At 50.1% G+C, this 27,269-nt stretch overlaps 1 protein-coding gene across 4 annotated transcripts in view; it reads left to right on the forward strand.

Moving 5' to 3' along the window:
• The window catches only part of LOC139571629 (C-terminal-binding protein 2), a 218,746-nt gene that overhangs the window by 145,289 nt on the left and 46,188 nt on the right, over positions 1–27,269 (forward strand). For all 4 annotated transcript variants that reach the window (XM_071394681.1, XM_071394680.1, XM_071394679.1 and 1 more), the window contains one exon: positions 24,467–24,621. In XM_071394681.1, coding sequence (XP_071250782.1) covers positions 24,467–24,621 — 155 coding nt within the window. The remainder of the gene's footprint in view (positions 1–24,466; positions 24,622–27,269) is intronic.

Consider the following 27,269-nt stretch of genomic DNA (forward strand, 5'->3'; position numbering starts at 1 on the left):
GAGGTAGTTAGGAGAATGAGGAACAGCTGGGAGCAGGAACGGAACGATAGAGAGAGAGAGCGAGAGAGGGAGAGAGGGAGGGGGAGAGAGAGGGATAGAAAGAGGGAAAGAACCTAATAAGACCAGCAGAGGGAAACGAATAGAAGGGAAGCACAGGGACAAGACATGATAATCAATGACAAAACATGACAGTACCCCCCCACTCACCGAGCGCCTCCTGGCGCACTCGAGGAGGAACCCTGGCGGCAACGGAGGAAATCATCAATCAACGAACGGTCCAGCACGTCCCGAGATGGAACCCAACTCCTCTCCTCAGGACCGTAACCCTCCCAATCCACTAAGTACTGGTGACCACGTCCCCGAGAACGCATGTCCATGATCTTCCGTACCTTGTAAATAGGTGCGCCCTCGACAAGGACGGGGGGGGGGGGAGGGAAGACGAACGGGGGCGCGAAGAAAAGGTTTGACACAGGAGACATGGAAGACAGGGTGGACGCGACGAAGATGTCGCGGAAGAAGCAGTCGCTCAGCGACAGGATTGACGACCTGAGAGACACGGAACGGACCAATGAACCGCGGAGTCAACTTGCGAGAAGCTGTCGTAAGGGGAAGGTTACGAGTGGAAAGCCACACTCTCTGACCGCGACAATACCTAGGACTCTTAATCCTACGTTTATTGGCGGCTCTCACAGTCTGCGCCCTGTAACGGCAAAGTGCAGACCTGACCCTCCTCCAGGTGCGCTCACAACGTTGGACAAAAGCCTGAGCGGAGGGAACGCTGGACTCGGCGAGCTGGGACGAGAACAGAGGAGGCTGGTACCCAAGACTACTCTGAAACGGAGATAGCCCGGTAGCAGACGAAGGAAGCGAGTTGTGAGCGTATTCTGCCCAGGGGAGCTGTTCTGCCCAAGACGCAGGGTTTCGAAAAGAAAGGCTGCGTAATATGCGACCAATCGACTGATTGGCCCTTTCTGCTTGACCGTTAGACTGGGGATGAAACCCGGAAGAGAGACTGACGGAAGCACCAATCAAACGACAGAACTCCCTCCAAAACTGTGACGTGAATTGCGGGCCTCTGTCTGAAACGGCGTCTAACGGGAGGCCATGAATTCTGAACACATTCTCAATGATGATTTGTGCCGTCTCCTTAGCGGAAGGAAGCTTAGCGAGGGGAATGAAATGTGCCGCCTTAGAGAACCTATCGACAACCGTAAGAATCACAGTCTTCCCCGCAGACGAAGGCAGACCGGTAATAAAGTCTAAGGCGATGTGAGACCATGGTCGAGAAGGAATGGGAAGCGGTCTGAGACGACCGGCAGGAGGAGAGTTACCTGACTTAGTCTGCGCGCAGTCCGAACAAGCAGCCACGAAACGGCGCGTGTCACGCTCCTGAGTAGGCCACCAAAACCGCTGGCGAATAGAAGCAAGCGTACCCCGAACGCCGGGGTGGCCAGCTAACTTGGCAGAGTGAGCCCACTGAAGAACAGCCAGACGAGTAGAGACAGGAACGAACAGAAGGTTACTAGGACAAGCGCGCGGCGACGCAGTGTGAGTGAGTGCTTGCTTTACCTGTCTCTCAATTCCCCAGACAGTCAACCCGACAACACGCCCTTCAGGGAGAATCCCCTCGGGGTCGGTAGAAGCCACAGAAGAACTAAAGAGACGGGATAAGGCATCAGGCTTGGTGTTCTTATTTCCCGGGCGATAAGAAATCACGAACTCGAAACGAGCGAAAAACAACGCCCAACGAGCTTGACGTGCATTAAGTCGTTTGGCAGAACGGATGTACTCAAGGTTCTTATGGTCAGTCCAAACGACAAAAGGAACGGTCGCCCCCTCCAACCACTGTCGCCATTCGCCTATGGCTAAGCGGATGGCGAGCAGTTCGCGGTTACCCACATCATAGTTGCGTTCCGATGGCGACAGGCGATGAGAAAAATAAGCGCAAGGATGGACCTTATCGTCAGAATGGAAGCGCTGGGACAGAATGGCTCCCACGCCCACCTCTGAAGCGTCAACCTCGACAATGAATTGTTTAGTGACGTCAGGAGTAACAAGGATAGGAGCGGATGTAAAACGCTTCTTGAGGAGATCAAAAGCTCCCTGGGCGGAACCGGACCACTTAAAGCACGTCTTGACAGAAGTCAGAGCTGTGAGAGGGGCAGCCACTTGACCGAAATTACGAATGAAACGCCGATAGAAATTAGCGAAACCGAGAAAGCGCTGCAACTCGACACGTGACTTAGGAACGGGCCAATCGCTGACAGCCTGGACCTTAGCGGGATCCATCTGAATGCCCTCAGCGGAAATAACAGAACCGAGAAATGTGACAGAGGAGACATGAAAGGCGCACTTCTCAGCCTTCACGTAGAGACAATTCTCTAAAAGGCGCTGGAGTACACGTCGAACGTGCTGAACATGAATCTCGAGTGACGGTGAAAAAATCAGGATATCGTCAAGGTAAACGAAAACAAAGATGTTCAGCATGTCTCTCAGTACATCATTAACTAATGCCTGAAAGACAGCTGGAGCATTAGCGAGACCGAACGGCAGAACCCGGTATTCAAAATGCCCTAACGGAGTGTTAAACGCCGTTTTCCACTCGTCCCCCTCTCTGATGCGCACGAGATGGTAAGCGTTACGAAGGTCCAACTTAGTAAAGAACCTGGCTCCCTGCAGAATCTCGAAGGCTGACGACATAAGGGGAAGCGGATAACGATTCTTAACCGTTATGTCATTCAGCCCTCGATAATCCACGCAGGGGCGCAGAGTACCGTCCTTCTTCTTAACAAAAAAAAACCCCGCTCCGGCGGGAGAGGAAGAAGGCACCACGGTACCGGCGTCGAGAGAAACAGACAGATAATCCTCGAGAGCCTTACGTTCGGGAGCCGACAGAGAGTATAGTCTACCCCGAGGGGGAGTGGTCCCCGGAAGGAGATCAATACAACAATCATACGACCGGTGAGGAGGAAGAGAGTTGGCTCTGGACCGACTGAAGACCGTGCGCAGATCATGATATTCCTCCGGCACTCCTGTCAAATCACCAGGTTCCTCCTGAGAAGAGGGGACAGAAGAAACAGGAGGGATAGCAGACATTAAACACTTCACATGACAAGAAACGTTCCAGGATAGGATAGAATTACTAGACCAATTAATAGAAGGATTATGACATACTAGCCAGGGATGACCCAAAACAACAGGTGTAAAAGGTGAACGAAAAATCAAAAAGGAAATGGTCTCACTGTGGTTACCAGATACTGTGAGGGTTAAAGGTAGTGTCTCACATCTGATACTGGGGAGAAGACTACCATCTAAGGCGAACATGGGCGTGGGGTTCCCTAACTGTCTGAGAGGAATGTCATGTTTCCGAGCCCATGCTTCGTCCATAAAACAACCCTCAGCCCCAGAGTCTATCAAGGCACTGCAGGAAGCAGCCGAACCGGTCCAGCGTAGATGGACCGACAAGGTAGTACAGGATCTTGATGGAGAGACCTGAGTAGTAGCGCTCACCAGTAGCCCTCCGCTTACTGATGAGCTCTGGCTTTTACTGGACATGACATGACAAAATGTCCAGCAGAACCGCAATAGAGGCAAAGGCGGTTGGTGATTCTCCGTTCCCTCTCCTTAGTCGAGATGCGAATACCTCCCAGCTGCATGGGCTCAGTCTCTGAGCCGGTGGGAGGAGATGGTTGAGATGCGGAGAGGGGGAACACCGTTAACGCGAGCTCTCTTCCACGAGCTCGGTGACGAAGATCTACCCGTCGTTCTATGCGGATGGCGAGTGCAATCAAAGAGTCCACGCTGGAAGGAACCTCCCGGGAGAGAATCTCATCCTTAACCTCAGCGTGGAGTCCCTCCAGAAAACGAGCGAGCAACGCCGGCTCGTTCCAGTCACTGGAGGCAGCAAGAGTGCGAAACTCTATAGAGTAATCCGTTATGGATCGATCACCTTGACATAGGGAAGCCAGGGCCCTGGAAGCCTCCTTCCCAAAAACTGAACGATCAAAAACCCGTATCATCTCCTCTTTAAAGTTCTGATAATCGTTAGAACACTCAGCCCTTGCCTCCCAGATAGCTGTGCCCCACTCCCGAGCCCGACCAGTAAGGAGTGATATGACGTAAGCGATCCGAGCTCTCTCTCTTGAGTATGTGTTGGGCTGGAGAGAGAACACAATATCACACTGGGTGAGAAAGGAGCGACACTCAGTGGGCTGCCCAGAGTAACATGGTGGGTTATTAACCCTAGGTTCCGGAGACTCGGAAGACCAGGAAGTAGCTGGTGGCACGAGACGAAGACTCTGAAACTGTCCTGAGAGGTCGGAGACCTGAGCGGCCAGGGTCTCAACGGCATGACGAGCAGCAGACAATTCCTGCTCGTGTCTGCCGAGCATTGCTCCCTGGAACTCGACGGCAGTGTTGCGAGAATCCGTAGTCGCTGGGTCCATTCTTGGTCGGATCCTTCTGTTATGCTGGTGAATGAGGACCCAAAAGCGACTTAATAGAAACAGAGTCTTTATTCCAGTCTTAAACAAAAACCGATACTCCTGGATATTATCTTAGGTAAATCCAAAACAGGAAAACTGAAATCCTCTCGTCAGTAGAGAGGAACGACTGGAGACGCGGCCACAGACTGCAGGTCGCTTCGGGAAGGCACAGGCCGTAGCTGACATAGACACCTGCTCACACGCAGCATCTGAAGAAGGCAAAAACACGACAGGGCGGAACAAGGACACAGAACAGCAAACATCAAACAAGGATCCGACAAGGACAGAAGCGGAAAACAGAGGGAGAAATAGGGACTCTAATCAGAGGGCAAAATAGGGGACAGGTGTGAAAGAGTAAATGAGGTAGTTAGGAGAATGAGGAACAGCTGGGAGCAGGAACGGAACGATAGAGAGAGAGAGCGAGAGAGGGAGAGAGGGAGGGGGAGAGAGAGGGATAGAAAGAGGGAAAGAACCTAATAAGACCAGCAGAGGGAAACGAATAGAAGGGAAGCACAGGGACAAGACATGATAATCAATGACAAAACATGACAGTACCCCCCCACTCACCGAGCGCCTCCTGGCGCACTCGAGGAGGAACCCTGGCGGCAACGGAGGAAATCATCAATCAACGAACGGTCCAGCACGTCCCGAGATGGAACCCAACTCCTCTCCTCAGGACCGTAACCCTCCCAATCCACTAAGTACTGGTGACCACGTCCCCGAGAACGCATGTCCATGATCTTCCGTACCTTGTAAATAGGTGCGCCCTCGACAAGGACGGGGGGGGGGGAGGGAAGACGAACGGGGGCGCGAAGAAAAGGTTTGACACAGGAGACATGGAAGACAGGGTGGACGCGACGAAGATGTCGCGGAAGAAGCAGTCGCTCAGCGACAGGATTGACGACCTGAGAGACACGGAACGGACCAATGAACCGCGGAGTCAACTTGCGAGAAGCTGTCGTAAGGGGAAGGTTACGAGTGGAAAGCCACACTCTCTGACCGCGACAATACCTAGGACTCTTAATCCTACGTTTATTGGCGGCTCTCACAGTCTGCGCCCTGTAACGGCAAAGTGCAGACCTGACCCTCCTCCAGGTGCGCTCACAACGTTGGACAAAAGCCTGAGCGGAGGGAACGCTGGACTCGGCGAGCTGGGACGAGAACAGAGGAGGCTGGTACCCAAGACTACTCTGAAACGGAGATAGCCCGGTAGCAGACGAAGGAAGCGAGTTGTGAGCGTATTCTGCCCAGGGGAGCTGTTCTGCCCAAGACGCAGGGTTTCGAAAAGAAAGGCTGCGTAATATGCGACCAATCGACTGATTGGCCCTTTCTGCTTGACCGTTAGACTGGGGATGAAACCCGGAAGAGAGACTGACGGAAGCACCAATCAAACGACAGAACTCCCTCCAAAACTGTGACGTGAATTGCGGGCCTCTGTCTGAAACGGCGTCTAACGGGAGGCCATGAATTCTGAACACATTCTCAATGATGATTTGTGCCGTCTCCTTAGCGGAAGGAAGCTTAGCGAGGGGAATGAAATGTGCCGCCTTAGAGAACCTATCGACAACCGTAAGAATCACAGTCTTCCCCGCAGACGAAGGCAGACCGGTAATAAAGTCTAAGGCGATGTGAGACCATGGTCGAGAAGGAATGGGAAGCGGTCTGAGACGACCGGCAGGAGGAGAGTTACCTGACTTAGTCTGCGCGCAGTCCGAACAAGCAGCCACGAAACGGCGCGTGTCACGCTCCTGAGTAGGCCACCAAAACCGCTGGCGAATAGAAGCAAGCGTACCCCGAACGCCGGGGTGGCCAGCTAACTTGGCAGAGTGAGCCCACTGAAGAACAGCCAGACGAGTAGAGACAGGAACGAACAGAAGGTTACTAGGACAAGCGCGCGGCGACGCAGTGTGAGTGAGTGCTTGCTTTACCTGTCTCTCAATTCCCCAGACAGTCAACCCGACAACACGCCCTTCAGGGAGAATCCCCTCGGGGTCGGTAGAAGCCACAGAAGAACTAAAGAGACGGGATAAGGCATCAGGCTTGGTGTTCTTATTTCCCGGGCGATAAGAAATCACGAACTCGAAACGAGCGAAAAACAACGCCCAACGAGCTTGACGTGCATTAAGTCGTTTGGCAGAACGGATGTACTCAAGGTTCTTATGGTCAGTCCAAACGACAAAAGGAACGGTCGCCCCCTCCAACCACTGTCGCCATTCGCCTATGGCTAAGCGGATGGCGAGCAGTTCGCGGTTACCCACATCATAGTTGCGTTCCGATGGCGACAGGCGATGAGAAAAATAAGCGCAAGGATGGACCTTATCGTCAGAATGGAAGCGCTGGGACAGAATGGCTCCCACGCCCACCTCTGAAGCGTCAACCTCGACAATGAATTGTTTAGTGACGTCAGGAGTAACAAGGATAGGAGCGGATGTAAAACGCTTCTTGAGGAGATCAAAAGCTCCCTGGGCGGAACCGGACCACTTAAAGCACGTCTTGACAGAAGTCAGAGCTGTGAGAGGGGCAGCCACTTGACCGAAATTACGAATGAAACGCCGATAGAAATTAGCGAAACCGAGAAAGCGCTGCAACTCGACACGTGACTTAGGAACGGGCCAATCGCTGACAGCCTGGACCTTAGCGGGATCCATCTGAATGCCCTCAGCGGAAATAACAGAACCGAGAAATGTGACAGAGGAGACATGAAAGGCGCACTTCTCAGCCTTCACGTAGAGACAATTCTCTAAAAGGCGCTGGAGTACACGTCGAACGTGCTGAACATGAATCTCGAGTGACGGTGAAAAAATCAGGATATCGTCAAGGTAAACGAAAACAAAGATGTTCAGCATGTCTCTCAGTACATCATTAACTAATGCCTGAAAGACAGCTGGAGCATTAGCGAGACCGAACGGCAGAACCCGGTATTCAAAATGCCCTAACGGAGTGTTAAACGCCGTTTTCCACTCGTCCCCCTCTCTGATGCGCACGAGATGGTAAGCGTTACGAAGGTCCAACTTAGTAAAGAACCTGGCTCCCTGCAGAATCTCGAAGGCTGACGACATAAGGGGAAGCGGATAACGATTCTTAACCGTTATGTCATTCAGCCCTCGATAATCCACGCAGGGGCGCAGAGTACCGTCCTTCTTCTTAACAAAAAAAAACCCCGCTCCGGCGGGAGAGGAAGAAGGCACCACGGTACCGGCGTCGAGAGAAACAGACAGATAATCCTCGAGAGCCTTACGTTCGGGAGCCGACAGAGAGTATAGTCTACCCCGAGGGGGAGTGGTCCCCGGAAGGAGATCAATACAACAATCATACGACCGGTGAGGAGGAAGAGAGTTGGCTCTGGACCGACTGAAGACCGTGCGCAGATCATGATATTCCTCCGGCACTCCTGTCAAATCACCAGGTTCCTCCTGAGAAGAGGGGACAGAAGAAACAGGAGGGATAGCAGACATTAAACACTTCACATGACAAGAAACGTTCCAGGATAGGATAGAATTACTAGACCAATTAATAGAAGGATTATGACATACTAGCCAGGGATGACCCAAAACAACAGGTGTAAAAGGTGAACGAAAAATCAAAAAGGAAATGGTCTCACTGTGGTTACCAGATACTGTGAGGGTTAAAGGTAGTGTCTCACATCTGATACTGGGGAGAAGACTACCATCTAAGGCGAACATGGGCGTGGGGTTCCCTAACTGTCTGAGAGGAATGTCATGTTTCCGAGCCCATGCTTCGTCCATAAAACAACCCTCAGCCCCAGAGTCTATCAAGGCACTGCAGGAAGCAGCCGAACCGGTCCAGCGTAGATGGACCGACAAGGTAGTACAGGATCTTGATGGAGAGACCTGAGTAGTAGCGCTCACCAGTAGCCCTCCGCTTACTGATGAGCTCTGGCTTTTACTGGACATGACATGACAAAATGTCCAGCAGAACCGCAATAGAGGCAAAGGCGGTTGGTGATTCTCCGTTCCCTCTCCTTAGTCGAGATGCGAATACCTCCCAGCTGCATGGGCTCAGTCTCTGAGCCGGTGGGAGGAGATGGTTGAGATGCGGAGAGGGGGAACACCGTTAACGCGAGCTCTCTTCCACGAGCTCGGTGACGAAGATCTACCCGTCGTTCTATGCGGATGGCGAGTGCAATCAAAGAGTCCACGCTGGAAGGAACCTCCCGGGAGAGAATCTCATCCTTAACCTCAGCGTGGAGTCCCTCCAGAAAACGAGCGAGCAACGCCGGCTCGTTCCAGTCACTGGAGGCAGCAAGAGTGCGAAACTCTATAGAGTAATCCGTTATGGATCGATCACCTTGACATAGGGAAGCCAGGGCCCTGGAAGCCTCCTTCCCAAAAACTGAACGATCAAAAACCCGTATCATCTCCTCTTTAAAGTTCTGATAATCGTTAGAACACTCAGCCCTTGCCTCCCAGATAGCTGTGCCCCACTCCCGAGCCCGACCAGTAAGGAGTGATATGACGTAAGCGATCCGAGCTCTCTCTCTTGAGTATGTGTTGGGCTGGAGAGAGAACACAATATCACACTGGGTGAGAAAGGAGCGACACTCAGTGGGCTGCCCAGAGTAACATGGTGGGTTATTAACCCTAGGTTCCGGAGACTCGGAAGACCAGGAAGTAGCTGGTGGCACGAGACGAAGACTCTGAAACTGTCCTGAGAGGTCGGAGACCTGAGCGGCCAGGGTCTCAACGGCATGACGAGCAGCAGACAATTCCTGCTCGTGTCTGCCGAGCATTGCTCCCTGGAACTCGACGGCAGTGTTGCGAGAATCCGTAGTCGCTGGGTCCATTCTTGGTCGGATCCTTCTGTTATGCTGGTGAATGAGGACCCAAAAGCGACTTAATAGAAACAGAGTCTTTATTCCAGTCTTAAACAAAAACCGATACTCCTGGATATTATCTTAGGTAAATCCAAAACAGGAAAACTGAAATCCTCTCGTCAGTAGAGAGGAACGACTGGAGACGCGGCCACAGACTGCAGGTCGCTTCGGGAAGGCACAGGCCGTAGCTGACATAGACACCTGCTCACACGCAGCATCTGAAGAAGGCAAAAACACGACAGGGCGGAACAAGGACACAGAACAGCAAACATCAAACAAGGATCCGACAAGGACAGAAGCGGAAAACAGAGGGAGAAATAGGGACTCTAATCAGAGGGCAAAATAGGGGACAGGTGTGAAAGAGTAAATGAGGTAGTTAGGAGAATGAGGAACAGCTGGGAGCAGGAACGGAACGATAGAGAGAGAGAGCGAGAGAGGGAGAGAGGGAGGGGGAGAGAGAGGGATAGAAAGAGGGAAAGAACCTAATAAGACCAGCAGAGGGAAACGAATAGAAGGGAAGCACAGGGACAAGACATGATAATCAATGACAAAACATGACACTCTATAGCCGTATGAATACCCAGTAATCCTTTTAACAGCTCTCTGTAGCTGTATGAATACCCAGGAATCCTTTTAACAGCTCTCTACAGCCGTATGAATACCCAGGAATCCTTTTAACAGCTCTCTATAGCCGTATGAATACCCAGGAATCCTTTTAACAGCTCTCTACAGCCGTTTGAATACCCAGGAATCCTTTTAACAGCTCTCTACAGCTGTATGAATACCCAGGAATCATTTTAACAGCTCTCTATAGCTGTATGAATACCCAGGAATCCTTTTAACAGCTCTCTACAGCCGTATGAATCCCCAGGAATCCTTTTAACAGCTCTCTATAGCTGTATGAATACCCAGGAATCCTTTTAACAGCTCTCTACAGCCGTATGAATCCCCAGGAATCCTTTTAACAGCTCTCTGTAGCTGTATGAATACCCAGGAATCATTTTAACAGCTCTCTATAGCTGTATGAATACCCAGGAATCCTTTTAACAGCTCTCTACAGCCGTATGAATCCCCAGGAATCCTTTTAACAGCTCTCTATAGCCGTATGAATACCCAGGAATCCTTTTAACAGCTCTCTACAGCCGTTTGAATACCCAGGAATCCTTTTAACAGCTCTCTGTAGCTGTATGAATACCCAGGAATCCTTTTAACAGCTCTCTACAGCCGTATGAATACCCAGGAATCCTTTTAACAGCTCTCTATAGCTGTATGAATACCCAGGAATCCTTTTAACAGCTCTCTATAGCCGTATGAATACCCAGGAATCATTTTAACAGCTCTCTGTAGCTGTATGAATACCCAGGAATCCTTTTAACAGCTCTCTACAGCTGTATGAATCCCCAGGAATCCTTTTAACAGCTCTCTACAGCCGTTTGAATACCCAGGAATCATTTTAACAGCTCTCTACAGCTGTATGAATACCCAGGAATCATTTTAACCTGTCACACACACCCTCCCCTCTCTAAACCTGTCACACACACACACACTCCCCTCTCTAAACCTGTCACACACACCCTCCCCTCTCTAAACCTGTCACACACACACACCCTCCCCTCTCTGAACCTGTCACACACACCCTCCCCTCTCTAAACCTGTCACACACACCCTCCCCTCTCTAAACCTGTCACACACACCCTCCCCTCTCTAAACCTGTCACACACACACAGTTGGTTGACTTGTCTATGTATTGACTCCTCCCTCCTCTCTCCTCCCTGGGAGGAGTCAATACATAGACAAGTCAACCAATTAGGTAACTAGATAGACTTACTATGGGGATGACTAGCTAGGTCAATAGATATACTGTTACTATGGGGATGACTAGCTAGGTCAATAGATAGACTGTTACTATGGTGATGACTAGCTAGGTCAATAGATATACTGTTACTATGGGGATGATTAGCTAGGTCAATATACTGTTACTATGGGGATGAGTAGCTAGGTCAATAGATAGACTGTTACTATGGGGATGACTAGCTGGGTCAATAGATATACTGTTACTATGGGGATGAGTAGCTAGGTCAATAGATAGACTGTTACTATGGGGATGAGTAGCTAGGTCAATAGATAGACTGTTACTATGGGGATGAGTAGCTAGGTCAATAGATAGACTGTTACTATGGGGATGACTAGCTAGGTAAATCGACTGTTACTATGGGGATGACTAGCTAGGTAAATCGACTGTTACTATGGGGATGACTAGCTAGGTAAATCGACTGTTACTATGGGGATGACTAGCTAGGTAAATCGATAGACTGTTACTATTAGGATGACTAGCTAGGTCAATAGATAGACTATTACTATGGTGATGACTAGCTAGGTCATAAGATAGACTGTTACTATGGTGATGACTAGCTAGGTCAATAGATAGAATGTTACTATGGGGATGACTAGCTAGGTCAATAGATAGACTGAAGAAAAATGCTTATTGAAATTCTCAATTATAGTGGATTTATCGGTGGTGACAGAGTTTCCTACCCCCACCACAGTGGGCAGCTGGGAGGAGGTGCTCTTATTCTCCATGGACTTTACAGTGTCCCAGAACTTTTGGGAGTTTGTGTTGCAGGAAGCAAATTCCTGCTTGAAAAAGCTAGCCTTGGCTTTTCTAACTGCCTGAGTATATTGGTTTCTAACTTCCCTGAAACGGGGGCTGTTCGATGTTAATGCTGAACGCCACAGGATGTTTTTGTGTTGGTTAAGGGCAGTCAGGTCTGGAGAGAACCAAGGGCTATATCTGTTCCTGGTTCGACATTTCTTTAAATGAGCCTGCTTATTTAAGATGGTGAGGAAGGCATTTAAAAAAAATAACCAGGCATCCTCTACTGACGGGATGAGGTCAATATCCTTCCAGGATACCCGGGCCAGGTCGATTAGAAAGGCCTGCTCGCTGAAGTGTTTTAGGGAGCGTTTGACAGTGATGAGTGGAGGTCGTTTGACCGCAGACACATTACGGATGCAGGCAGTGATCGCTGAGATCTTGGTTGAAAACAGCAGAGGTGTATTTAGAGGGCAAGTTGGTTAGGATGATATCTATGAGGGTGCCCGTGTTTACGGCTTTGGCGTTGTACCTGGTAGGTTCATTGATAATTTGTGTGAGATTGAGGGCATCAAGCTTAGATTGTAGAATGGCCGGGGTGTTAAGCATGTCCCAGTTTAGGTCACCTAGCAGCACGAGCTCAGAAGATAGATGGGGGGCAGTTCAGTTCACATATGGTGTCCAGAGCACAGCTGGGGGCAGAGGGTGGTCTATAGCAAGCGGCAACGGTGAGAGACTTGTTTTTAGAGAGGTGGATTTTTAAAAGTAGAAGTTCAAATTGTTTGGGTACAGACCTGGATAGTAGGACAGAACTCTGCAGGCTATCTCTGCAGTAGATTGCAACACCGCCCCCTTTGGCAGTTCTATCTTGTCTGAAAATGTTGTAGTTAGGGATTGAGATTTCAGAGTTATTGGTGGTCTTCCTAAGCCAGGATTCAGACACGGCTAAGACATCCGGGTTGGCAGAGTGTGCTAAAGCAGTCAAACTTAGGGAGGAGGCTTCTAATGTTAACATGCATGAAACCAAGGCTTTTACGGTTACAGAAGTCATCAAAGAGAGCGCCTGGGGAATAGGAGTGGAGCTAGGCACTGCAGGGCCTGGATTCACCTCTACATCACCAGAGGAACAGAGGAGGAGTAGGATAAGGGTACGGCTAAAAGCTATGAGAATTGGTCGTCTAGGACGTCCGGAACAGAGAGTAACAGGAGCAGGTTTCTGGGGGCGATAAAATAGCTTCAAGGTATAATGTACAGACAAAGGTATGGTAGGATGTGAATACAGTGGAGGTAAACCACTATTGAGTGATGATGAGAGAGATATTGTCTCTAGAAACATCATTGAAACCAGGTGATGTCATCGCATGTGTGGGTGAACTGAAAGGTTGGATAAGGTATAATAAGCAGGGCTAGAGGCTCTACAGTGAAATAAGCCAATAAACACTAACCAGAACGGAAATGGACAAGGCATATTGACATTAAGGAGAGGCATGCTTAGCCGAGTGATCATAAGGGTCCAGTGAGTAGTGAGGTTGGTTGGGGTCACGGCGATTCAGACAGCTAGCCGGGCCATGGGTAGCAAGCTGGCAGAAGATGGAGGTCTGTTATTAGCCACCTCGTGCGTTTCCATCGGTAGATTAGTGGGGTTCCGTCTGGTAGAGGGGATCAATCCAATTAGCAAAATAGTTATAGTTATAGTGGCCCAAAAAAAATTGTCCGATAGACCTATTCAGATAGCAGCCGAAATGCTCAAGACAGCTAACGATTAGCGGGCTGCAGTTAGCAGATGGGTGTTCAGGTAACGTCGCGACGGAGGGTCCAATTGAATAACTCCCACGGGCAGATAACGTCGGTAGTCCAGTCGTGAAGGCCCGGTGGGGCTCCGCATCGGCAGTAAAACGGGTCCGGATAGGTGATTGTAGCAGAGTGGCTGATGGAACTCTTCGGCTGGCTAGCTACGGAATAATTGGTGTTTGCTCCGGGACCGACGTTAGCCAATAGTCTCTCGGTTTGCAGCTAGCTAGCGGCAAGATCCAGGTGTAAATGTCGAGAGCTTGCGGTAGAAATCCGGGGATATGGAGAGAAAATAGGTCCGGTGTGCTCTGGTCTGAGTCGCGTTGTACAAAACTGGCGATAGCTTTTCGAGCTAAAGGATAGCTGATGACCGCTAGCCGTGGTTAGCTGAATACTAACGTTAGCCAGTGAACTGGCTAGCTTTTGGCTAGCTTCTGTTGTGGATTTCAGATTTGAGGTGAATAATACTTTTTTTTAAACTTTAAAAAACAGATTTGCACCACAAATTGGTGAGGCAGGTTGCAGGAGAGTGTTTTAAAGTAGAGTTTTTAGACAAAATATATAAAAGATATGCGAAGAAAATATGTAAATATATATATACACGGAACACGACAAGACGAGGACAAAGGACGTGTGACTGCTACGCCATCTTGGATAAACCTTACATTAGTTAACATAATCAGTCAGTTCAGGAAGTATAGAGAGGGTTTTTTGTCCTCTAGTAAAGAAACTGTTAAGGTCTGAGTAGAGGAGGGGTGAAGAGAGGAGATGAGGGGAGAGGAGATGAGGAGGAGGAGATGGATAGGAGAGGAGGGTAGAGGAGGATGAGAGGGAGAGGAGAGGAGGGGGAGAGGAGGAGGATTTGAGGGGGTGGGGGGAGGGGGAGAGGAGATGTATGAGACACATACTGTAAGTGAAACCACACCTTAGCCAGATGGTTCAGTAGTCATGAACTGGCACTCGTATTCTCCCTGGACACGCCTCCTAGCCTCACCTCTCCTCTCTGGTGAAACGGGATCCCCCACCGCTCCACGCCCTTGGCAACCAGGACTTCCTCGGGCAACCGTCCCTCCCTCCTCCTGGAGTCGTGTGTGTGTCTCCCTGTGCGTCTCCATGTGTTTGTATATAGCCTGACCTCTAAAGCAGGTCATAGGTTGTAGGTGAACAGTCTCTGCTCTACCACGCAGTGTTAAATCCACACACACACACACACTCAGTGTTAAATCCCTTTAAGTGCTTTACGAGGATAAAGAAGTCGTCCCCTCACTGCTCAGCCTATGTTCTCTCAGTACTGCGGTCCTAATGGGACCCTATAGAGCACTACTTTTGACCAGGGCCCATGGGCCCAGCGTATAACGGGCTTACAGTATGACCAGGGCCCTTGGGCCCAGCGTATAACGGGCTTAGAGTATGACCAGGGGCCATGGGCCCAGCGTACAACGGGCTTACAGTATGACCAGGGCCCATGGGCCCAGCGTATAACGGGCTTACAGTGTGACCAGGACCCATGGGCCCAGCGTATAACGGGCTTACAGTATGACCAGGACCCATGGGCCCAGCGTATAACGGGCTTACAGTATGACCAGGACCCATGGGCCCAGCGTATAACGGGCTTACAGTATGACCAGGGCCCATGGGCCCAGCGTATAACGGGCTTACAGTATGACCAGGGCCCATGGGCCCAGCGTATAGCGGGCTTACAGTATGACCAGGGCCCATGGGCCCAGCGTATAACGGGCTTACAGTATGACCAGGGACCATGGGCCCAGCATTTAACGGGCTTACAGTATGACCATGGCCCATGGGCCCAGTGTATAGCGAGCTTACAGTATGACCAGGGCCCATGGGCCCAGCGTATAACGGGCTTACAGTATGACCAGGACCCATGGGCCCAGCGTATAACGGGCTCACAGTATGACCAGGGCCCATGGGCCCAGTGTATAGCGAGCTTACAGTATGACCAGGGCCCATGGGCCCAGCGTATAGCGGGCTTACAGTATAATACAGTAGGTCACAGAAAGTGTCTCTTGGGCCCAGCGTATAGCGGGCTTACAGTATGACCAGGACCCATGGGCCCAGCGTATAGCGGGCTTAAAGTATGACCAGGGCCCAGCGTATAGCGGGCCTACAGTATAATACAGTAGGTCACAGAAAGTGTCTCTTTCTACAGCTCCTGTCAGAAGGTTTGTTTGACATCTTGTTTATGAGTCTGTAATACGAGGACATCTGATGAGATGTGTGTCTTTACAAATGCACATATTTGAGCGTGTGTGTCAGCGCTCGTGTGTCTCATTGATTATGAGGAACAGATGTAGCCCTGAGTACCAGAGTCTGTCTCTCCTCTTCCTCCTCCCCCTCTCCCTCCTGTCAGAGAGGACCCGCTGTGCCAATCTGTTTTCAGGACTGTTTATTCACCCTCTTAAAGAACACCAACATGTGAGGACAGATCATGCACATCCTCCTCCTCTCCTCGTCTCTCCCGCTCTTCTCCCTCCTCTCTTCCTTTCTCTCCTCGTCTCTCCCTCTCTTGTCCCCCTCTCTTCCCTTCACCCCTCTCGCTCTCCTCTCCTCGTCTTTCCCTCTCTTCTCCCTCCTCTCTTCCCTTCCCTTCTCTCCTCGCTCTCCTCGTCTCTCTCTCTCTTCTCCCTCCTCTCTTCCCTTCCCTTCTCTCCTTTCGCTCTCCTCTCCTCGTCTCTCTCTCTCTTCTCCCTCCTCTCTTCCCTTCTCTCCTCCTCTCCTCATCTCTAATCTCTTCTTACCCTTCTCATCTTCTCTCCTCTCGCTCTCCTCTCCTCATCTCTCTCTTCTCCCTCCTCTCTTCCCTTCCCTTCTCTCCTCGCTCTCCTCTCCTCGTCTCTCTCTCTCTTCTCCCTCCTCTCTTCCCTTCCCTTCTCTCCTTTCGCTCTCCTCGTCTCTCTCTCTCTTCTCCCCCCTCTCTTCCCTTCTCTCCTCCTCTCCTCATCTCTAATCTCTTCTTCCCCTTCTCATCTCCTCTCACTTCTCTCCTTGTCTCTCTTATCCCCTCCTCTCCCTCCTCCTCTCTCTCATCTTTTCTATTCCCACCATCACCGCTCTTAATGACAGAGACAAATTCAGCATCATGCGATGCTCAACCCACCTGCAGAACTGCGACCACTCGAGTCCACATTGCCTGCCGAAGTGGGTTACAATGACAAATGAGCAAATATATGAATCAGTGTTAAACATGAAGGGTTTGTGAGACACTAATATGTTGGGTTTACTAAATATGTGTGTGACATCACTTCATATTTAATCATATTATGAGTAAATCCAACAAAAATGGGTCTTACGGGTCCTCTGGGATTCTGGCAGAAATGGGAGGGAAGTTCTAGAGTCAAGTTGGGGACAGGATCGACAGGACAGGGACAGGATCGACAGGACAGGATCAACAGGACAGGACAGGACATGACAGGACCGACACGACAGGACAGGATCGACAGGACAGGACAGGATCAACAGGACAGGACAGGATCGACACGACAGGATTGACAGGACAGGACAGGATCAACAGGACAGGACAGGACAGGATCGACACGACAGGACAGGATTGACAGGACAGGATCAACAGGACAGGATCGACAGGACAGGATCGACAGGACAGGATCGACAGGACAGGATCAACAGGACAGAACAGGATCGACAGGACAGGATCAACAGGACAGGATCAACAGGACAGGATCAACAGGACAGGATCGACAGGACAGGATCGACAGGACAGGATCGACAGGACAGGATCAACAGGACAGAACAGGATCGACAGGACAGGATCAACAGGACAGGATCGACAGGACAGGATCGACAGAACAGGATCGACAGGACAGGATCGACAGGACAGGACAGGATCGACAGGACAGGACATGATCGACAGGACAGGACAGGATCGACAGGACAGGACATGATCGACAGGACAGGACAGGATCGACAGGACAGGACAGGATCAACAAGACAGGATCGATAGGACAGGATCGACAGGACAGGACAGGATCGACAGAACAGGATCGACAGGACAGGATCGACAGGACATAATCAACAGGACAGGATCGACAGGACAGGACCGACAGGACAGGACAGGATCGACAGGACAGGATTGACAGGACAGGATCGACAGGACAGACAGGACAGGACAGACAGGACAGGACAGGATCGACAGGACAGGATCGACAGGACAGGACATGATCAACAGGACAGGACAGGATCGACAGGACAGGACAGGACAGGATCGACAGGACAGGATCAACAGGACAGGATCGACAGGACAGGATCAACAGGACAGGATCGACAGGACAGGACCGACAGGACAGGACAGGATCGACAGGACAGGATCGACAGGACAGGATTGACAGGACAGGATCGACAGGACAGACAGGACAGGACAGACAGGACAGGACAGGATCGACAGGACAGGACATGATCAACAGGACAGGACAGGATCGACAGGACAGGACAGGATCGACAGGACAGGATCAACAGGACAGGATCGACAGGACAGGACCGACAGGACAGGACAGGACAGGGCAGGACAGGACAGGATCAACAGGACAGGATCGACAGGACAGGACAGGACAGGATCGACAGGAACGGGCAGTACAGGAATAGTTATAAACTGAGTTTTTGGGAGGGGGTAGAAATATGCAGTGTGTGGAGCATTTCATCAAATCATAACTATGTGGAGACCTAATATAGTTGACTTAATAACTTGTCAATAATCAACTGACTGGCTTTCTTGATGTCTATAGTATTCTCTCTGGTTTGCAATCTGGTTTCCTCTCAGATTATGGATGTGTCACTGCCACCTTAAAGGTCCTCAGTGATGTCACCATTGCCCTTGATTCTAAACAATGTTGTGCTAGTATTTTTATTGACTTGGCCAAAGATTTTGATACGGTAGAACATTCCATTCTTGTGGGCCGGCTAAGGAGTATTGGTGTCTCTGAGGGGTCTTTGGCCTGGTTTGCTAACTACCTCTCTCAAAGAGTGCAGTGTATAAAGTCAGAACATCTGCTGTCTCAGCCACTGCCTGCCACCAAGGGAGTACCCCAAGGCTCGATCCTAGACGCGCTTCTCAATTTACATCAACAACATAGCTCAGGCAGTAGGAAGCTCTCTCATCCATTTAAATGCAGATGTCTTATACTCAGCTGGCCCCTCCCCGGATTGTGTGTTAAACGCTCTACAACAAAGCTTTCTTAGTGTCCAACAAGCTTTCTCTGCCCTTAACCTTGTTCTGAACACCTCCAAAACAAAGGTCATGTGGTTTGGTAAGAAGAACGCCCCTCTCCCCACAGGTGTGATTACTACCTCTGAGGGTTTAGAGCTTGAGGTAGTCACCTCATACAAGTACTTGGGAGTATAGCTAGACAGTACACTGTCCTTCTCTCAGCACATATCAAAGCTGCAGGCTAAAGTTAAATCTAGACTTGGTTTTCCTCTATCGTAATCGCTCCTCTTTCACCCCAGCTGCCAAACTAACCCTGATTCAGATGACCATCCTACCCATGCTAGATTACGGAGATGTAATTTATAGATCGGCAGGTAAGGGTGCTCTCGAGCGGCTAGATGTCCTTTATCAGCTCGTTCCTGTCGCTAGCAGCAGAGAACTGGTTTCTTCCTGGGAGATGATAAAAGGATTAAAGCTTTTCTCTCTCTGACCTGCTGCCATCAGATCGCTAAGCTGCTCGCCGTGGCTCTCGTTCACTGTGTGGAGTGTGTGAGTGTGCCTGTAGTGTGTGTGTGAGTACGGAGTGTGTGAGTGTGCAGTGTGCCTGCCGTGTGTGTGTGAGTTCGGAGTGTGTGAGTGTGTGAGTGTGCAGTGTGCCTGCCGTGTGTGTGTGAGTACGGAGTGTGTGCAGTGTGCAGTGTGCCTGCGGTGTGTGTGTGAGTACGGAGTGTGTGAGTACGGAGTGTGTGAGTGTGCAGTGTGCCTGCGGTGTGTGTGAGTACGGAGTGTGTGCAGTGTGCAGTGTGCCTGCGGTGTGTGTGTGAGTACGGAGTGTGTGAGTGTGCAGTGTGCCTGCCGTGTGGGCATAGAGCTATTCTCTCCCTGCTCAAAGGGACGGCTGTGTAAAGATGGTGCTGCCGGGGGTTAACTATGGTCTGACACTGACCTAGCACCCTTCCTGTCCCTAGTCAACAGACAGACAGACAGAGGACAACACTCTAACAGGGGGAGACGAGAGGAGGAGGAGGAGGAGGAGGAGGGGAAGAGGGTGATACGACAGGAGGGTGAGACGAGAGGAGGAGGAGGAGGAGGAGGGGAAGAGGGTGATACGACAGGAGGGTGAGACGAGAGGAGGAGGAGGAGGAGGAGGAGGGGAAGAGGGTGATACTCCCCTGGACACAATCGGGAAAGTCTTCCTCTGTTTTTTCCTGTCAATTTCTCTTTTTCCCTCCTTTATTTGGCAGCTCTGTGTAGTTATTGAGCAGAAGAATGTGGAGGCAACATTTTCCAGGCAAGGAGCACGCTTCCTGTTTTCTCTTCTGGATAGCTAATAAAATGGGAGGGAGGGAGGGAGGGAGGGAGGGAGGTCTCAATTTTTTTGCATGACTGGGTAGTCTGACAATGTGGGTTTTTAAACACACTCCTGTTCTGCTGTTTGATCCGTTTATCTCCTCTCCCCTTGTTTATCTCCTCTCCCCTTGTTCATCTCCTCTCCCCTTGTTCATCTCCTCTCCCCTTGTTCATCCCCTCTCCCCTTGTTTATCTCCTCTCCCCTTGTGTATCTCCTCTCCCCTTGTTCATCTCCTCTCCCCTTGTTTATCTCCTCTCCCCTTGTTTATCTCCTCTCCCCTTGTTCATCTCCTCTCCCCTTGTTTATCTCCTCTCCCCTTGTTTATCTCCTCTCCCCTTGTTTATCTCCTCTCCCCTTGTTTATCTCCTCTCCCCTTGTTTATCTCCTCTCCCCTTGTTTATCTCCTCTCCCCTTGTTTATCTCCTCTCCCCTTGTTTATCTCCTCTCCCCTTGTTTATCTCCTCTCCCCTTGTTTATCTCCTCTCCCCTTGTTCATCTACTCTCCCCTTGTTCATCTCCTCTCCCCTTGTTTATCTCCTCTCCCCTTGTTTATCTCCTCTCCCCTTGTTTATCTCCTCTCCCCTTGTTTATCTCCTCTCCCATTGTTTATCTCCTCTCCCCTTGTTTATCTCCTCTCCCCTTGTTTATCTCCTCTCCCCTTGTTTATCTCCTCTCCCCTTGTTTATCTCCTCTCCCCTTGTTTATCTCCTCTCCCCTTGTTTATCTTTGGTGTTACTGAGTCTGTCTATAGCAACACTCAGGACTACTAGAGATAGACAGACAGACAGAGAGAGAGAGAGTTCAGTGAGAGAGGAAAGAGAAAGAGAGAGACAGTAAGAGAGAGAGGGAGATAGAGAGTGAGAGGCAATTGACACATTGCCTCTCAAGATGGAGGAGGGTGGAGGGGGGTGGAGGTGGAGGGAGGGGGAGGGGGAGAAGGAGGAGGGGAGTGGGAGGAGATGTGGGGAGGAAACTACCCTCTCCTTATACCCTAACCCCCCCCCACACACACACACACACACACACACACACACACACACACACACACACACACACACACACACACACACACACACACACACACACCATGAGAAGAGCAACCACTTGGTCTATTTATGATAATGGTGTGATACTAGGTGATTACTTTTGGAGTGGTCTGTTTGAGAGATCTATAGTGGAGTTTGAAGTAAATTAGTCTGAGATCTTTAGTGGAGTTTGAAGTAAACTAGTCTGCCTGGTGTGCTGTTGAAACAGTGTTTACATGGAGGTCTCCTGTTGTGTCATTATTAATGTGTGAGGCTCAGAGGTGGGGCTCAGAGGTGAGGCTCAGAGGCAGCCAGAGGGAGTGCAGTGTGAAGGGGGTTATACAGGGCATTCAGAAAGTATTCAGACCCCTTGACTTTTTCCACATTTTGTTACATTACAGCCTTATTCTAAAATGGAGTAAATTATGTTTTTTCCTCATCAATCTACACACAATACCTCATAATGACATCACAATACAACAGGATGACATCACAATACAACAGGATGACATCACAATACAACAGGATGACATCACAATACCCCATAATGACATCACAATACAACAGGATGACATCACAATACAACAGGATGACAAAGTGAGGTGAGTCAGGTGAGCTCAATTCTGCAAGAACAGGGCCATGTTCAGTACGAAAGCGTTCTCGAACGTTGCAAAAATAGAAATACCACAAATAGAACCTACGTGACGCCTTATTCTACATGTCAGAGATGCATTTTTGTTCTACGTAAGCATATTTCTATCTGAACGTTCCAAAATGTACCTATACTTCCTTACAGACCCTTCTGTCTGTGTCACCTGAGTCACATTATGTCATTCTATGTGTGAAGGAAATATCATTTTTTTCTTCTGTTGAAAAGAAAGGTTGTTCAGGCCTACCGGAGTGGGGTTTCCAAACTTAACTCCCAGCACAGATGTTCCCTGCTGAAAATAAAGAGCATTTATAACCCCGGGCCAAGCCCGTTAATTGATCACCATGACAACAGAAGGCAGAAAATGAATGAACAGAGAGAGAGAGAGAAAGAGGGGAAGAGATGGAGAGAGATATAGAGCATAGCCTTGCTATTGAGAAAGGCCGCCGTAGGCAGACATGGCTCTCAAGAGAAGACAGGCTATGTGCACACTGCCCACAAAATGAGGTGGAAACTGAGCTGCACTTCCTAACCTCCTGCCCAATGTATGACCATATTAGAGAGACATATTTCCCACGGATTACACAGATCCACAAAGAATTAGAAAACAAATCCAATTAGGATAAACTCCCATATCTACTGGGTGAAATTCCACAGTGTGCCATCACAGCAGCAAGATTTGTGACCTGTTGCCACAAGAAAAGGGCAACCAGTGAAGAACAAACACCATTGTAAATACAACCCATATTTATGCTTATTTATTTTAACTTGTGTGCTTTAACCATTTGTACATTGTTACAACACTGTATATATATAATATGACATTTGTAATGTCTTTTTTGTTTTGAAACTTCTGTATGTGTAATGTTTACTGTTAATTTGTATTGTTTATTTCACTTTTGTATATTATCTACCTCACTTGCTTTGGCAATGTTAACACATGTTTCCCATGCCAATAAAGCCCCTTGAATTGAATTGAATTGAATTGAGAGAGAGAGAGAGAGAGACCACATGATGTCTCTGTGATAGGCTGTCTCTCTCTCTGTGATAGGCTGTCTCTCTCTCTCTCTCTGTGATAGGCTGGCTGTCTCTCTCTCTCTCTGTGATAGGCTCTCTCTCTCTGTGTGATAGGCTCTCTCTCTCTCTCTCTCTCTCTGTGATAGGCTGGCTGTCTCTCTCTCTCTCTCTGTGATAGGCTCTCTCTCTCTCTGTGATAGGCTGTCTCTCTCTCTCTCTCTCTCTGTGATAGGCTGTCTCTCTCTCTGTGATAGGCTGTCTCTCTCTCTCTGTGATAGGCTGTCTCTCTCTCTCTCTCTGTGATAGGCTGGCTGTCTCTCTCTCTCTCTGTGATAGGCTCTCTCTCTCTCTGTGATAGGCTCTCTCTCTCTCTCTCTCTCTCTGTGATAGGCTGGCTGTCTCTCTCTCTCTCTCTGTGATAGGCTGGCTCTCTCTCTCTCTCTGTGATAGGCTGGCTGTCTCTCTCTCTCTCTCTGTGATAGGCTCTCTCTCTCTCTGTGATAGGCTGTCTCTCTCTCTCTCTCTCTGTGATAGGCTCTCTCTCTCTCTCTCTCTCTGTGATAGGCTCTCTCTCTCTCTGTGATGGGCTGGCTGTCTCTCTCTCTCTCTCTCTGTGATAGGCTCTCTCTCTCTCTCTCTCTCTCTGTGATAGGCTCTCTCTCTCTCTCTCTCTCTCTCTCTCTCTCTCTCTCTCTCTCTCTCTGTGATAGGCTCTCTCTCTCTCTCTCTCTCTCTGTGATAGGCTCTCTCTCTCTCTCTCTCTCTCTCTCTCTCTCTCTGTGATAGGCTCTCTCTCTCTCTCTGTGATAGGCTCTCTCTCTCTCTCTCTCTCTCTGTGATAGGCTGTCTCTCTCTGTGATAGGACTGTTGTTAGCTGTGTTGTTAGCTGTGTTGTTAGCTGTGTTGTTAGCCGTGTTGTTAGCCGTGTTGTTAGCCGTGTTGTTAGCCGTGTTGTTAGCCGTGTTGTTAGCCGTGTTGTTAGCCGTGTTGTTAACCGTGTTGTTAGCCGTGTTGTTAGCCGTGTTGTTAGCCGTGTTGTTAGCCGTGTTGTTAGCCGTGTTGTTAGCCGTGTTGTTAGCCGTGTTGTTAACCGTGTTGTTAACCGTGTTGTTAGCCGTGTTGTTAGCCGTGTTGTTAGCCGTGTTGTTAGCCGTGTTGTTAGCCGTGTTGTTAGCCGTGTTGTTAGCCGTGTTGTTAGCCGTGTTGTTAACTGTGTTGTTAGCTGTGTTGTTAACTGTGTTGTTAGCTGTGTTGTTAACTCAGCCTTGCTACTGCCGCCTTCTATAACCTCATCAGCCAACACACACACACACACACACACACACACACACACACACACACACACACACACACACACACACACACACACACACACACACACACACACACACACACACACACACACACATGCCTCATGTTTGGTTCTGGTTTGGGTTATGTTCCTGTATAGGAAGTGAACAAGTGTCTTGTAGATGGGATCCTGGTACGGTTTCCTCACCCCTCTCCTCTCTTCCTCTGTCCCCCCTGTCGGTCTTCTCTCCAGGTATCCGACCCCAGATCATGAACGGGCCGATGCACCCTCGCCCCTTAGTGGCCCTGCTGGATGGGAGGGACTGCACCGTGGAGATGCCCATCCTCAAAGACCTGGCCACCGTCGCCTTCTGTGACGCACAGTCCACACAGGAGATACACGAGAAGGTAAAGTACTGATGGACAGTCCACACAGGAGATACACGAGAAGGTAAAGTACTGATGGAACAGTCCACACAGGAGATACACGAGAAGGTAAAGTACTGATGGACAGTCCACACAGGAGATACACGAGAAGGTAAAGTACTGATGGACAGTCCACACAGGAGATACACGAGAAGGTAAAGTACTGATGGACAGTCCACACAGGAGATACACGAGAAGGTAAAGTACTGATGGACAGTCCACACAGGAGATACACGAGAAGGTAAAGTACTGATGGACAGTCCACACAGGAGATACACGAGAAGGTAAAGTACTGATGGACAGTCCACACAGGAGATACACGAGAAGGTAAAGTACTGATGGACAGTCCACACAGGAGATACACGAGAAGGTAAAGTACTGATGGACAGTCCACACAGGAGATACACGAGAAGGTAAAGTACTGATGGACAGTCCACACAGGAGATACACGAGAAGGTAAAGTACTGATGGACAGACACACACACACTCACACACATGGACACACACACACTAACACACATGGACACACACACACTTTCACACCCTCGCTGAAGAGCAGATGGATAGCTGGCAAGGATAGCATACACGGATAGCAGACACGGATAGCTGACACGGATAGCAGACACGGATAGCAGACACGGATAGCAGACACGGATAGCTGACACGGATAGCTGACACGGATAGCAGACACAGATAGCTGACACGGATAGCAGACACGGATAGCAGACACGGATAGCAGACACGGATAGCAGACACGGATAGCAGACACGGATAGCAGACACGGATAGCTGACACGGATAGCTGACACGGATAGCTGACACGGATAGCTGACACGGAGAGCAGACACGGATAGCTGACACGGATAGCAGACACGGATAGCAGACACGGATAGCAGACACGGATAGCAGACACGGATAGCAGACACGGATAGCAGACACGGATAGCAGACACGGATAGCTGACACGGATAGCAGACACGGATAGCTGACACGGATAGCAGACACGGATAGCAGACACGGATAGCTGACACGGATAGCAGACACGGATAGCTGACACGGATAGCTGACACGGATAGCTGACACGGATAGCAGACACGGATAGCAGACACGGATAGCTGACACGGATAGCAGACACGGATAGCAGACACGGATAGCTGACACGGATAGCAGACACGGATAGCAGACACGGATAGCTGACACGGATAGCTGACACGGATGGCAGACACGGAGGGCAGACACGGAGGGCAGACACGGATGGCAGACACGGAGGGCAGACACGGAGGGCAGACACAGATAGCAGACACGGATAGCAGACACGGATAGCAGACACGGATAGCAGACACGGATAGCTGACACGGATGGCAGACACGGATGGCAGACACGGAGGGCAGACACGGAGGGCAGACACGGATAGCAGACACGGATAGCAGACACGGATAGCAGACACGGATAGCAGACACGGATAGCAGACACGGATAGCAGACACGGATAGCTGACACGGATAGCTGACACGGATAGCTGACACGGATAGCAGACACGGATAGCAGACACGGATAGCTGACACGGAGAGCAGACACGGATGGCAGACACGGATAGCTGACACTCCATTTTCTTTCTTTCTTCCCCCTCCTCCCCTCCCCCTTTCCTCTCATCTCCTCTCCTCCCCCTTTCCTCTCATCTCCTCCCCTCCACCCTCGTCTCCTCTCCTCCCCCTTTCCTCTCATCTCCTCCCCTCCACCCTCATCTCCTCTCCTCCCCCCTCCTCTCTTCTCCTCCCTTCCTCTCCTCTCCTCTCTTCTCCTCCCTTCCTCTCCTCCTCTCCTCCCCTACTCTCCACCCTCTACTCCCCTCCTCTCCATCCTCCTCTCTTCCCTCTCTCCTCTCCTCCTCTCCTCCCCTACTCTCCACCCTCTCCTCCCCTCCTCTCCATCCTCCTCTCTTCCCTCTCTCCTCTCCTCCTCTCCTCCCCTACTCTCCACCCTCTCCTCCCCCCCTCTCCACCCTCCTCTCTTCCCTCTCTCTTCTCCTCTCCTCTCCTCTCCCTCTAACATGGTGCTAATATGTGAAACTTCACTGTGTTGTCCTTTATGGTCTTCTCAGCCAGTTACTGTAAAGTGTTCTCGTGATGATGTGTTGTCACTTGGTGCAGGGTGATGGTACCTACTATTTCACGTCCATTATTCTGAGAGAGAAGCTTCTCTTGTTTCTCAATAAACACTACATACACAAAAGTATGTGGACACCTGCTCGTCCAACATCTCATTCTAAATTCATGGGAATTAATATAGAGTTGGTCCCCCCTTTGCTGCTATAACAGCCTGCACTCTTCTGGGAAGGCTTTCCACTAGATGTTGGAACATTGCTGCGGGGACTTGCTTCTATTCAGCCACAAGAGCGTTAGTGAGGTCGGGTACTGATGTTGGGCGATTAGGCCTGGCTCACAGCCGGCGTTCCAATTCATCCCAAAGGTGGTCAATGGGGTTGAGGTCAGGGCTGCAGGCCAGTCAAGTTCTTCCACACCGGTCTCGACAAACCATTTCTGTATGGACCTCGCTTTGTGCACGGGGGCATTGTCATGCTGAAACAGGAAAGGGCCTTCCCCAACCTTTTGCCACAATGTTGGAAGAACGGA

The sequence above is a fragment of the Salvelinus alpinus genome, chromosome 3 (assembly GCF_045679555.1).
Source record: "Salvelinus alpinus chromosome 3, SLU_Salpinus.1, whole genome shotgun sequence".
In the NCBI taxonomy this organism is placed as follows: Eukaryota; Metazoa; Chordata; class Actinopteri; order Salmoniformes; family Salmonidae; genus Salvelinus; species Salvelinus alpinus.